Source organism: Podarcis pityusensis (genome assembly GCF_964106645.2).
Source record: "Podarcis pityusensis genome assembly, chromosome: 4".
NCBI lineage: Eukaryota > Metazoa > Chordata > Lepidosauria > Squamata > Lacertidae > Podarcis > Podarcis pityusensis.
In genome coordinates this window covers 29349713-29364539 of record NC_138027.1, presented here as the reverse complement: position 1 = coordinate 29364539, position 14827 = coordinate 29349713, and the positions used below count along the sequence as shown (strand labels likewise).

At 39.3% G+C, this 14827-nt stretch overlaps 1 protein-coding gene across 2 annotated transcripts; it reads left to right on the top strand.

The window, feature by feature from the left end:
* Positions 1–3759: 3759 nt before the first annotated feature.
* On the top strand, positions 3760–11345 carry LOC308476518 (galactosylgalactosylxylosylprotein 3-beta-glucuronosyltransferase 1-like). Of its 2 annotated transcripts, XR_013985922.1 has the most exons (5): positions 3760–4453; positions 4613–5148; positions 5552–5848; positions 6936–7081; positions 11037–11345. XR_013985922.1 is itself a non-coding variant. In XM_081004203.1 (4 exons), exons 1-4 carry the CDS (start codon positions 4342–4344, stop codon positions 7020–7022), a joined length of 1032 nt encoding a protein of 343 aa, XP_080860329.1. In that variant the 5' UTR covers positions 3760–4341; the 3' UTR covers positions 7023–7946. The 2 variants fall into 2 exon arrangements, 1 of the variants encoding a protein (XP_080860329.1); XM_081004203.1 differs by lacking the exon at positions 11037–11345 and having other exon boundaries at positions 6936–7946.
* Positions 11346–14827: the final 3482 nt, after the last annotated feature.

Genomic DNA, 14827 nt, shown 5'->3' with positions numbered 1-14827 from the left:
TGATTTCTTACCTGCCCTTTACCACAAAGTTCCAGGGCAGGTTACAGTTGCAATTTAAAATTTTGATATTAAAAATCAGTTTAAAACAAATACAATCAATATATCTCATGTGTTAAAGGTAAGGGTAAAGAGGTGTGTCTTCAGTATGCAAGGACACTACATAATTTCTTTTTTATATATAGAGAGAGTTACGAGCACAATAGAGTGTATCCTTCTAGGAAAATCCAGTGAAGTTCCCCTTCAGTTCTGTAATCCTAGGGTAACTGACAATTGGAGCAGATTGTTCTTTCTGGCAAGAAAACAAATTCATTGCAACTACTTCTTCTTTGGCCAACGGATGGAATCCAGCCAAGTCTACACAACCCTTACCATAATGTGAATTCTCTTGCAAGTAAAAATCATATACAATATTCAGGTTTTTCTTTTTACCTTTGTCTGACTACATATGTAAGAGCTTACTACTTCAAGGGGCAAATGAAGAAATTATCATGTGCAGGATGAGGATAAGAGTCACTTTGCAGAAGCAAACTCTATGGAGAATTGGACTGAAACTGTAGTCTCTTTTTACACTGTTACAAGGTGTATGTCTGAACCCACATACACGCCTACCACACATGCGTCTTCAGCGTACAGCTCTGAGAGGACTGGAATATTTTGCATGGAGTCAGTACGTGCCTCCATTTAAAATGGTGTACACCTTTCACCCTGATGCCCATAAAGACCTTTGTACACCATAATGTAAATAAAGATTGGTTTATTACATGAAAATGAGACATATAAAGTATATAGCCTTCAGTCATCAAGGTTTCACATATGCAGACAGCAATACAATCATTAAACGTATACACCTTAGCTGTGAAGAGTAAAGAATCATTCGCTACTGAAAAACATAGAAAGAATGATCTCAGGAATATGTCTTCACTAAGGAGAAGAGAAAACCAGGTATGTGGGGATATAGAAGAACTCGGAGCAAACAGAGCACGTTGTCAGGGATATGAGATAAAATTTTCAGTGGACAAATAAAGTGAAAGAAATGAAAAAATGAAAACAAAATGTGCTTTAAACTGTAATGCAATACAATTGTACAATACAACTAAATATGAATTTGTGAAATCGAGCATGATTAAGTGGGCACAAGGTGTGGGTCACAATACTGATTATGAATTATGGAGAAAGTTGTGGAAAATAAATATGAAATTCACAACATATTTTGCAGTAAAAGAAAATATGATGAAAATGACCCACAGATGGTATTTAACACCCACAAGATTGGTGAAAATGTCTTTAAAAAAAAAAGGTAAATGTTGCAAGTGTAATGAAAATGAGAGATTTTTTTCACATGTGGTGGTCCTGTAAAGTAATTAAGGAATATTGAGAAACTATATATAATGAATTTTTTAAAGATAATTTTAAAAACTTTCCCCACCTGTGATTTTCCTCTTGGGGATAGAAACAACGGAGGTCCACAAAAAACAAAAGAGTTTATTACTATACACCACTGCCGCAGCTAGAATCTTATTGGCACAAAGGTGGAGAACAAGTATAGTACCCACTAAGGAAGAACGGCTGTGTAAAATGTTTCTCTTTTTTTAAATAGATTTTTTATTAAGAATTTAAACAAAACATATTATCTTAAAACATATCATCCTTAATTCCCCCCCATTTCCCCTTCCCCCTCTCTCCCATAAAACTAACACCCCCGACTTCCCTCAGTTCCAGTCTCTGGTTTCTCTATAAATGCTATTCTCTGCATGTTACAAATTTGTATAGATCCTTAATTTGTCTAACTGTTTGTTATCAGTAAAAAGTTTGTGAGTATTTATTCAAAACCTGCCAAGCAGTCCAATTCACTTTGTTGCGTCTTTAAGTACTTTGTAAAAGGTTCCCATTCATCTTTAAAGGCACAGTTATCCTTGTCCCGTAGTTTATGTGTCAATTTTGCCAATTCTGCATAGTCCATCAATTTCTCTTGCCATACTTCTTTAGTCGGAGTTTCCTCAGTCTTCCATCCTTGTGCTATTAAGACTCTTGCTGCCGTTGTCGCATACATAAACATATTTTTCAACTTCTTTGACAGGTCTTTCCCTACAATCTACAATCCCTAGCAAAAATGCTAAAGGTTTTTTGACAAATGTTAGGTGGAACATTTTCTTCAATTTGTTGCATATCATTTCCCAAAAAAATTTAATTACATTACAATCCCACCAAATATGATAAAAATTCCCCTCCTTCTCCTTACACTTCCAAGATATATTTGAGCTAGTTTTCCCTAACTGCACTGGTGTCATATACCATCTATACATCATCTTCATAGAATTCTCCCTCAGCAAAGAACAATGTGTAAATTTTAGATCAATTTTCCATAACATTTCCCAATCTTCCATCATAATATTGTGACCTACATCTTGTGCCCATTTGATCATGACTGATTTTACCTCTTCATCTTTCGCCTCCCATTCTAGCAGTATGCTGTATGCAGCCTTCAGTAATTTCACTTTCCCTTCAATCATTTCGATCTGAAACCTAGATCTTGTATAGCTAAATCCTTTCTTACTGTCTTCTTTATATGTTTCGTATAATTGTTGATAGTGCAACCAACTCTGAAAATGATCTTTGATCTCGTCATAATCTCTTAACTTCCATTTTCCATCATGGTCCTTTAATAAATCAACATATGTGAACCATTTTCCTTTCTTTCCAAGTTTGAGCAGTAATGCTTCATGTGGTGAAAGCCACCAAGGGGTCTTTTGTTCCAGTAAGTCTTTATATCTCTCCCATACTCTCATTAGTGATTTCCTAATTATATGGTTATAAAAACTTCTGTGAACCTTTCCTTTCCCATACCATAAATATGGGTGCCAGCCAAATCTGTTATCGTGTCCTTCTAATTCTAATGCCTCTTGCTTATCCAGCCTCATCCAGTCCCTGATCCATACCAGACAAGCAGATTCATAGTACAATTTGAGGTCTGGGTGGGCAAACCCACCTCTATATTTTGTGTCTGTAAGTATTTTATGTTTTATCCTTGGCCTTTTGCCCCCCCCCCCCCGCCCCGATAAATTTTGAAATCTCTTTCTGCCATTTTTTAAAGCATTCATCTTTCAGGATGACTGGTATTGATTGGAAATAAATAGCATTTTTGGCAACACATTCATTTTAATCTCCTATATCTTGCCTAACAATGAGAGATTCATTCTGCTCCATATTTCTAAATTTCTTTTTACCTCAAGCCAGATTTTTTCATAATTATTTTTAAATAGGTTTATATTTCTTGATGTTAACCAAATCCCTAAATACTTGACCTTTTTGTGGACTTCAATCTCAATATCTTGTTCTAACTCTATTTTTTCCTCTTCCTTCATATTTTTAACTAATAATTTTGTTTTATTCCTATTTAACTTGAATCCTGCCACTTCCCAATTTTTTTCTATTACTTTGGGAAGTGAAGTTTTAGGTTCTTCCACTGCTATCACTAAATCATCTGCATATGCTTTTAACTTAAATTCGCTTTTCCCAGTTTTTACACCTATAATCTCTTTGTCTGCTCTTGGCAAGTACTTCCAGTACCAGGATGAACAATAAGGGTGATAAAGGGCATCCTTGTCTCGTTCCTTTTTGGATCTTACAGTCATCCGTTTTCACCTGATTTATAATTAATTTTGCTTTTTGTTCTGAGTAAATCGCTGCTATTCCTTTTAGAAATTTAGAACCACTTCTAATTTGTTCTAGCAGTTTTGTCATGAATTTCCAAATGTGTAAAATGTTTCAATATGCCAAACTGGCTGGTCTGGTGTACAGGATAAGAGAAAATGAAGATAAGTAAAAAAAGAGGAATGGATAATGTTTCTTGAAAATTTTTAAGAACCAGTATAAACAATACATAGCTTAGCAGGACTTTAGTAAATCTAGCAGAGATGAAATAGAGTTTTTAATAGATAACAAACTGGATGATTAAAAAGATGTGGATTACATAGAGTAGTAGAAAAGCAAAGGAACCAGGATAAGGGTGGAAGGGAAGTCATATGGTATATGTATACATGTTGTATTTGGTACGAAGTTGTAAGTGGAACAGGGAGAGGGAAGGGGCTAAGTATGCTCCCTGTTCCTGTTTTTGAAAATGCAAATGAAATAATAAATGGGGGGGGGACTGTAATACAATACGATATTTATGTATATAAGTAATGCTGTTATTCCGACCAGTATATAATTATTAACAAGTCATTATAATTTTACAAGTGCGTTCCAAGTGTCATTATATTTATCCATACACTTTCATAACTCCCACCACCACTTTGTTCTGAAATGTAGGGAGATGCCCAGGCAGTGGGACATCTCTGCAGCATGCTGAGGAGACGTAACCTTCTCACTACACTTCTGATTGTGTTGCCATGGGGGCTTCTTCTTACACTGTTGCATCAGTACCCAACTACCCGCTACCTCAACCTTCTGAGAAGTAAGTGCACCAAGCCCAGCCTTACAAAGAGCTTCTTTTTACCCCATTGCAATTACAGTGCTCAGGGATAATTAAAATACAAATGTGAATGTGATGAAGGTCTTGGTGGCACTGCAGTGGGTGTTTTATGATTTATTCTCTCTATTCGACTTGCCTTAGAGGAAACAGATGAAAACGTGAAGGCCAAATCTCTCTTCAATAATAGCACACCACTCGCGAGGGAGGATGGACTCTCATCATGTGCTCAGCAGCCGGCTGTTGGGGCAGCTCCAAAAGTAATCGGGAGCTATGTGTACTCCAGGCCTCCCCCATGGTCAGAGGCTCTGCCTGCCATCTTTGTGATCACCCCTACCTACAGCCGGCCAGTGCAGAAGGCTGAGCTGACCCGTCTGGCCAATACTTTCCTCCACGTGCAGAACCTCCACTGGGTGGTGGTGGAAGACGCTCCCAGAAGGACCAACCTAGTATCCAATCTGCTGGAGAAGATAGGGATCAATTTTACGCACCTGAACGTTGAGACGCCTAAGAGTCTGAAGAACCCTTTCTGGCTCCCATCTCAGAAACCGAGGGGCACGTTGCAGAGGAATCTTGGACTGCATTGGCTGAGGGAGAATTTCAGCACCACACCACCACCAGAGGGTGTGGTCTACTTTGCTGATGATGACAACACCTACAGCCTAGAGATCTTTGAAGAGGTATGAGACTCGAGTTTAGGGTGGTTTCATCTTTGGGGTCCATGATTGAGGCACATTGGTTGAGTGCATTGCCTAGCCATAGTGGACAGCGTTATTGGGGTGGATAGGAAGAGGTGCCAAGCCGATGACAAAGGGGAGGTGCTGGAGCTCAGTGGTAGAGCACTTGTCCTAGCCTTGGGCGCATACCCCCATTGGATTCAATGGGATTTATTTCCAAGTAGACATGGTTAGGATTGTGCTGTTTGTGCTACCATTTTTTACAACGCTATTGCTGTGCCCATTAACCTGTCGGGCTTTTCAGAAGGTGGGTGCATAGAAGGGAAGTAGGAGGAATCAAAGTGGAATGCTTGAGGAATTCTCAGAGGAACGGCCATCACAATTTTGTTTTCTTTCTGACAAGCAGATGCGCTACACAAAGAAGGTGTCCGTCTGGCCAGTCGCCTTTGCTGGGGGCCTCAGGTACGAGTCCCTAAAGCTGAGCCCGGCAGGCAAAGTGGTGGGCTGGAAGGTCGCATACGACCCTAAGCGGCCCTTTGCCATCGACATGGCTGGCTTTGCCATCAGCCTCAGGCTGATCCTGGAGAAGCCTCAGGCCACTTTCAAGCTGGATGGAGTGAAAGGAGGTTACCAAGAAACTAGCCTGCTGAAGGATCTGGTTACGATGGATGAACTGGAGCCCAGAGCTGCCAACTGCACAAAGGTTAGCATGGCCAAAATGTTTGTGCAACAGCCTTCCCGCACACCCCGCCATCCACTTCCACCATGGAAGGTGCCTCTCATTTGAGATTATGCAGGCCAAAGGTGGATTTGGGGGAGAGCGTCCAGTTCTGTTGCATTGGGCACAGAGCTTCTGGGGTACCGCAGATGGTGCCATAACTATGACATCCAACGGAAGGCGGGGGGTTAGGACTGGATTTTGGCGTCACCCACAGGGGTGCCAATGACATTTGAGACACCAAGGTCTGCCACTGGGTAGGCACCTACTGCTGAGTGTTTCCAGCATGTTTTAGCATCTGACTGCAATGAACATTAAAGTTTTACTGATATTTTATGAAATGTCTTATGGCTCAACATTCTGTGGCTACAGAGTGTGCTTAGGCTTCATTTGGGGTGTTCCCAAACACTGGGGTTCCGCCAAGCCCTCCGTTCCCCCTCCCTCTTGTGCAAATATGGGGGTTGTTTGGTTACAAAGGGGTCAGTGCTCATGGAATTGTTCGTTGGTTTGTTTCATATTCTGCTTGATTGTAAAAAAATAAAATAAAAACCCACCTCAAAGCAGTTTACAGAAAGATAAGCAATAAAATAAAATTACAAACCTAATTTAAGTACACAGTTAAAAAACTAAAACAGATTAAAATTACCTCAACTCAGATGAATCCCACATTAGTAGGAATGATTGTTATTTAATTGGGGTTTTTTTTGTTTTGTTTCATCTTTTAAAAGGGAAGGTTTTTGCTTTGTTTTGTGTTTTGTTTTAATTATTTACTTGGTGTTTTTATCTTATATTTTATTCTGTGAACCGCCCTGAGATCTTGTGACAAAGGGCAGAATATCCATTTAATTCATTAATTCATTAATAGAAAGAGCAGTATCAACATGCCCTTCCAACAAGGCTTGCAGCTCCTATCAATGTATACATGTTCCAGAGATTTTTCTGTTCAGACAGTATAGTTCTGTTCAGATGTATATGTTCCAGAGGCTTCACGGATGGCTGCCATGCATATTTGCCAATATTTGCCTTCAGGTTCAGCCATGACATCCTAATAAGGTGCACATTCTCTCCGTAGGTCTTGGTTTGGCACACGAGGACGGAAAAGCCAGGACTGGGTAATGAAGGCAAATACGGATTCACAGATCCAAGGATGGAGGTGTAATCGGGAAATCAATAAGAAGACAAAAAGAGACAATGCAATGCATCTTAAGTTATTAAATGGTATGATGTATTTTTGTTGTTGCTGATTCTCTCATCTACTTCAAGACTGATTCAAAGAGAAATTATATTTCAAGAATATATGTGGGGGAGGAATGCTGATACCTCCTTCAGATATCCACAATCCTTTGCACAAACTTAATTTCAAGCTCTGTTGAAGATTGTATTTAGCTGCGTTTAGGAAAAAAATGCACTGGTTTAATTTCTGAGGCAGATGCGTGAAAATGAGAAAGACGGACCTTTGGCTGTGAAGATAGCTTCATGCATGGTGCTTAGTCAGTCTAACATTGTCATTTCCCTCACCCACCCTGCTCTGCAGCTAAGCTCAGATGATACTCAGAATAGCTACCGTACCCTTGGCATGCTTCAATGGAGATAGTTGTAGCTTTTAAAAAGCTATCAAGTCAACTTTTAGTTCAAGAAGACCAATAAATAAATAAATCTGCATTTAAAAAGGAAACCTGTGACCTTGATAAGAACTTCAGTTTGGATTGAGAAAACTATGCCTGTTTAATTGGGATTTGAAAGGATGGGAAGGATGAAAACAAAGCAGTCTAAAAAGGAACTTAACAGTGAAACCTATGCACCTTTCCCCAGAAATTTAATAAGCATGCACAGGGTTGCAGCCTATTTAATATATAGTACCATTTTAGATCTGGAGGGACGTGGTTTAAATAGAGGATGGACCATTGTCTTAACTCCACAACAACTTAATACAAACAATAGTATATCTGCTTCATTTTATTAGCATAATCACTTTTAGGGACTCTGGAGCCACACCCTTTTAATCAAAGTCAGCTTTTATTTCAGCACTACTGTTTAGCCATTCAAAGCCCTATTCAGACATTCAAAAGAATGTTTGTTGTTTAGTCGTGTCCGACTCTTCATGACCCCATGGACCAGAGCACGCCAGGCACTCCTGTCTTCCACTGCCTCCCACAGTTTGGTCAAACTTATGTTCGCAGCTTCAAGAACACTGTCCAACCATCTTGTCCTCTGTCGTCCCCTTCTCCTTGTGCTCTCAATCTTTCCCAACATCAGGGTCTTTTCCAAGGAGTCTTCTCTTCTCATGAGGAGCCAAAGTATTGGAGCCTCAGCTTCAGAATACCACCCCATTTTTGTGCAGTTTTGTGATTTCTCCCATTCCCCACTAGGTTTACGGAGCTGAAGTCAGTGGGATTCTAGGCAAAATGTTTGTTTATTTATTAAAGTATTTGGAACCCACTACCAGTGCAGTTTACAAATTTATAACACAGTACCCCTCCACACACTTACAATTTAAAACCTGGAAAATAAAGGAAAAGGTCTTGAGTACATGGAATGATCTGAGACTCAAATGCTCATATTAATGAAACCAGTATAGAGCTATTATGAAGGCTGACTGGGAACCTGACTATAATGACTGTGACTAGACGCTTACAAGGTGATGGTACAAGAGGTCCAGATTAGATCTGATAGTGGTAGTTCAGCATGTTTATTTCCAGAATATCCACAATTAATTAGCAAGGGGTGAGCAGGCTGAAGATTCACTTCAACAGATGGAGAGAATTTCACAGACATGAACAACTTAGATCTTATGATCCTAATCAGGGGATTCAGCTAGACTGGTGAAAAACAAGTGATTTATATGTGTTGTATGTGCCAAGCAAGTGGCACTGTGGGCCTAGGGCCCACTGAGCCTAGGGCTTGCCAATCAGAAGGTTGGCAGTTCGAATCCCTGCGACAGGGTGAACTCCCATTGCTTATTCCCAGCTCCTGCCAACCAAGCAGTTCAAAAGCAAGTCAAAGTGCAAGTAGATAAATAAGTACCGTTCTGGCAGGAAGGTAAACAGCATTTCTGTACGCTGCTCTGGTTTCACCAGAAGTGGCTTAGTCATGCTGGTCACATGACCTGGAAAAACTGCCTGTGGACAAACATCGGCTCCCTCGTTCAGTAAAGCGAGATGAGCACCGCAACCCCAGAGTCGTTCGTGACTAGACTTAACTGTCAGGTGTCCTCAGATGGATTAATGGCAAAATATTATAAAAAATTAAGTAACAGCTGGTAAATCCATTCAAAGATCTGATGAATGAGATTAAAAATATTAAGGGAGTATATACATCAAGATTAGGTAGGATTGCTTCCAGGTAGACAAATGAAAGAGAATATAAGAAATATTTTGAATGTAATAGAATACCTGGAGGTAAAAAATGAAAAGAAAGCAGCAATGATATTTATAGATGCTGAAAAAGCTTTTGATAATGTTTCTTGGGATTTCATGAAAAAAATTGCTTGAAGAAATTAATTGTGGATCTAATTTTTTAAAAGGAATAGAAGCAATATATTCAGAACAAGAGGCCAAGCTAATTGTAAATCAGGTGATAACGGAGGAGTACAAGATGCAAAAAGGAACTAAACAAGGATGCCCGCTGTCACCACTGTTGTTCATTCTGGTTCTGGAAGTACTTGCAAGAAATATAATATAAGAGCAGATAAAGAGATTATAGGTGTAAAAACTGAAAAAGGTGAATTTAAATTGAAAGCATATGCTGATGACTTAGTAATTACGGTGGAGGATCCAAAAAATTCTCTTCCTAGAATGATAGAAAAGATTCAAGAATTTGGGGAAGTGGCAGGATTTAAATTAAATAAAAATAAAACTAAGCTATTAGTAAAATGAAGAAGAGAAAAGGGAGCCGAAGCAAAGTATTGAGATAGAAATCCATAAAAAAGTAAAATACTTAGGGATATGGTTAACAGCAAGAAATATAAATGTGTATAAAGACGACTGTGAAAAAGTGTGGTCTGAGATAAAAAGGAATTTAGAAATATGGAGTAGAATGAACCTCTCCCTACTCGGAAAAATAGCAACGATAAAAATGAATGTATTGCCAGAAATGCTCTTTCTCTTTCAGACAGTCCCAGTAATGGTGAAAGATGACTGCCTCAAAAAATGGCAAAAGGATATTTCTAAGTTGGGGGGGGGGGGCAAAAGGCCAAGGATTAAACATAAGATACTTACAGATATAAAAGAAAGAGGTGGGTTTGCCCTCCCAGACCTTAAATTGTACTATGAGGCTGCGTGTTTGGTCTGGATTAGGGACTGGATAACTAGAAAAGGAAGAGGCATTAGATTTGGAAGGCCATGATAATAGATTTGGATGGCATGCATATTTATGGTATGGGAAAGGAAAAGTTCACAAAGGGTTTTATAATCATATAATTAGGAGATCATTAATGAGGGTGTGGGAGAGATATAAGGATCTATTAGAACAAAAAACACCATGGTGGCTATCACCAACTGAAGCTTCGTTGCTCAAACCGCTTGGTAAAAAGGAGAAATGGCCTACATACAGAGATTTGCTGAACGATCAAGAAGGAAAATGGAAATTAAAAGATTATGAGGAAATAAAAGACCATTTTTAGAGTTGGTTACATTACAGACAACTACATGAGATGTACAAGGAAGACAACAAGAAAGGGTTTAGTTATACAACTTCTAGATTTCAAAAGGAAGTGATAGAAGAAGAAGTGAAGCTGCTGAGGAAAGCATATAGTATTTTGCTAGAATGGGAAACAAAAGATGAGGAGGTCAAGTCAGTTATGATCAAGTGGACACAAGATATAGGGCATAATATACAATTTGAGGACTGGGGAAAATTGTGGAAAGTAAATCTGAAATTTACATATTGTTCTCTTATCAAAGAAAATTACATGAAAATGATGTATAGATGGTATGTTACACCAGTACAGATAGCAAAAATGTACAAAACCAGGTCAAACACATGTTGGAAATGTAAAGAAAAAGAAGGGACTTTCTATAATATGTGGTGAGAATGTAGAGAAATGAAAATTTTTTGGGAAGTGATATACAATGAACTGAAAGAAATGTTTAAAAACCAGAAGCATTTCTGTTAGGGATTCTAGGACAAGACCTGCCAAGAAAAATAAAGAATTTATTTATGTATGCCACAACAGTGGCAAGAGTCTTGATAGCACAAGGATGGAAGAATGAGGAAATCCCAACAAAAGAACAGTGGCAAGAAAAATTGATGAGTTATGCAGAACTGACGAAATTGACATACAAACTGCGGGACAAGGACAAGTGTGACTTTAAGAAAGAATGGGAGCTTTTCACAAATTATCTAAAAAGAAAACAAAATGAACTGGACTCCTTGGAAGGGTTCAAATAAACATACACAAATTTATTGGTTGATAACATGATAGATGGATAACGTAAGGATATGTATAATTTTATAACATGCAGAAAATAATATGTGCTGAGAAATCAGAGAGAGGAGCTGAGGGAAGTCTTGGGGAGGGAGGGTTAGAAGGGGGTGGGGAAAAGGGCGGAAAATATTGAATATGATATGTTTTGATAGTTTGTATGTTGAAGTTGTTAATAAAAATATTTTTTTAAAAAAACAACCAAACTATCAGGGGTCCTTTACCTTTACTTTTATGTGTGATATAACAGTGTACCACCAGATGGCAATGTGGGGTCCCATTTATTTCTGTACCTGTTTTCCCTGTTTAAATTTACAACGCGTTTAACTGAAATGCTTCTTTGATGTGTCTAGATCCAGCACAGTACTTATTTATTATTACTATTTGTTAGGGCTGCCATACGCCCTAACAAGGAAAGAAATGAAACTGGATTCAGGAAGCAGTGTCTGCAGTGATACTGCTGATAAACATCAGGCAATAGGAAAAAGGAAGCAAACCACAGAGATGCTGTCAACATGTTTTGAGGCTTTGCCAGGTCTGTTCAACCTTCTGCAGCTGCTCCTGCTTGTCACCCACTGTTGTATCTGGAGCTTTAATCCTAGAATAACAGGCAGGTAGGACTTTAGAATGTAGTAATCTGATTGGCCGTGGGAGCCGTCCAATCTAGCTCTGTAAGGGAAGTTTGAACCAGCCTGTCAGGTGTGACCTGGGGTGTGAACAAAGGATATATAGCCAGGCAAGCACTGACAGACGCACCCGATGACTGACAGTTTTTATTACAAACTGATATAAACTCCACAAAACAGAAGGTTTTCTCAGAGTACATTTCACCCACCCAGCTGCCTGCCTTCCAATTTCCATGTTTTGTACCCCCAGGCCCTCACACGCCCACAAAAGGTATAAAGAAATGGTGTCACACAGAAGCAAAGGAATCCGAACATTCCCACTTCTCCTGACAAAAACAAAAGCACCCTACCTTTGTTCACCCACCACTCTGAAGGCCTCAAACACACATATGCACACCAACATCTGATTCTTTGGACATGATTTCCCAAAATTATGCAACATCAACCGCAGAGGCTTCCTAGCTTAAAGTGTAACGTTTTGTCCATTTGACAACACTGTTTTTATATTGGCATAGCATTTGGGAGAGCCTTAATGGATATTAATTACATTTAACGAAGGCTGGATTTCTCTGAAAACCAAAACAGGATCAAAACATTTTTGTGTGTGTTCACATTGGAGTAACAGGGGCATTTGCTTTAGGCCATGTTTGTTTGTTCAGCCTCCAATCTTTCTATTTACATGGGCTAAGATGGAAACCATCTGAGTCTGACTCTTCTTGGCTGACAGTTCCTGGGGACCAATAAAAAGGGGGTTATTGCTTGCAACAAATGTTCCCGTTTGCTTCAATGTTTGATTAAGCAGTCTGAAGCTAGGTCGTTCTGTGTAGAAGAGCACCTTGAGAATTGTGTGCTATCCTCCTGTCTAGACTGCCGATTACAGCTATCTAGAAATGGCCATGTTTTATTAAAAAGTTAGTTATGAGGATTCGTGCAGGTTCTTCATGCTTCTTCATTACACAAGTTTCTTGGTTTTGAGGTGCACCCATCAAAGAACAGCAGGGGATTTATGACCAAGAGTCAAATTAGCAGTGAAGCTGTCTGGGGCTGCAAGTTTGTGCCCTCACTCTACTTTTACTTTAAAAATAAAAGCATTCAGCTCTTATGGATGAAAAGAAGTACTACTTAAAAATTGGTGGTGGTGGTGTGTGTGTTGACATTCTGGCAGCCCAAACTTATTCTTGTTCCTCATCCACCCACAGCAAGTTCCACTGATTTCATGGTGCTTAGTCCTACAATGTGTGCATTACATCCTGTGGCTTAAAAAACAAAGCATGTGGCTTGATCTGCCTGTCTATTTGTAAATGAATGATTGCTGTTAAAGCAGAGTAGAACGAGGAAATACACTTGTCATTTGAATGAGCATTTTGCCCAATGCCAGTTTCTCATTTGCATTGCAAAACAGTTGCAAGTCAAATTTCAGCCTCATGTGGAAAGGTGATTGATTTGGCTATTTAATTTTTTTTTTATTAAGTTTCAACATTTTTTAAAGAAATACAATAAAAACACCATTCCGTCTTTTCTCTTATTTTTGTCAACTTCCCACCTCCTTTTCCATGGGGTTCTTGTTTCTCTCCTTCTGCACCCTTTCTTCTTGATTTGCATCATCACGTAGCTCCTATTCAAAAGTTATTTGGTGTAGAAAGAATGGCACAGTTTCAGATAGAATGGAGAGATGCCTACACACACAAATCTTTATGCGCAGAGGCTTATTTCGGACATTAAAATGAATTCATGTAGACTGCCCCTCCCTTTGGTGCTGGCGCAGTAGTAACAGTGTCAGAATAGATCCAAGGAGACCAAGGCTCAAATCACCACTCACCCATCAGACACACTGGGAGAATTTGAGCTAGTCACCAACTTTTCTCAGCCCACCTTATAGGATGGGCTGTGAGGATAAAAATGGAGGGGGAGGAATGATGCATTGAATGCTACCTTGAGATCCTTGGAGAATGTGTGTAGTATACTTTCTACACAGAACAATATCTGAAAAGATGTTCCCTGTCTTATGGCTACTGTTCCATTACCTTACACATCTCCCGAGAGACCTTCCTATAATGCAGACCCTCTTCTCTGGATAAACTACCCTTGTCCATTCTCTTAAACTTTGCTTTCAGAATGCTGCTTTGCTTCAATGGCAGCAGACCTTCTAAATTGGACTGAGTATTGGGATCTAGCTTGAAAACGTATCTGTAAAATGTTCTGGTGAAGGATTTCATCGAGCACAGACTACCCTTCTTTCTGACAGACTCAGACCTGCTTTGCGTCAGTAAGTTTACTGTGCCATGTGCAGTCTCTGTGGCCTTGGGCTAACCTAGCAGATCTGTCTCATTCCTGAATACAGCACTTAGGTCCCAAAATCCAAAGGTTGGTGGTGTATATTAGAACTAGCAAAACTGGTGAGATAGTGGAATCAACCCAAAGAGGTTTAAGACAGCAATATATTAAGCTTGAACCTACCAAATAAAGCCACATTTTAAAAATTAACTGGTAAACTTGGTTTTAATAATTGATAGTGATGATATTTAAAAACAATATTAGTATGTCTATAAATGTAGTGGAAGCTGACAGCCACATCTACTCGTCATTCTGATGCTTTTGCTGCTTCTCAACTTTTCCTTTTAATGTAAAGGCACAAAATGAATTGTTATGTCTGCTATGAAATGTCGATACTCTCACTCTGTAACAGCCCCGAGAGCTGTGTCACTTATATCTCTTATGTTTTGCAACACACAACGAAAGTTGCAAAACGGGGCAGCCAATATAATGTGGAGCCTATGGGGAGGGGAAATGGTTTTTAAGGGCCTTTTGCATCTGAGGCTTTTTAGATAAGAAGGGGGGGGGGGAACAAGTATGTGGCATGAATGTGATATAAAATTATGTATGAGGTGCAGAAGGTGGATAGGGAGAGATCAGCCT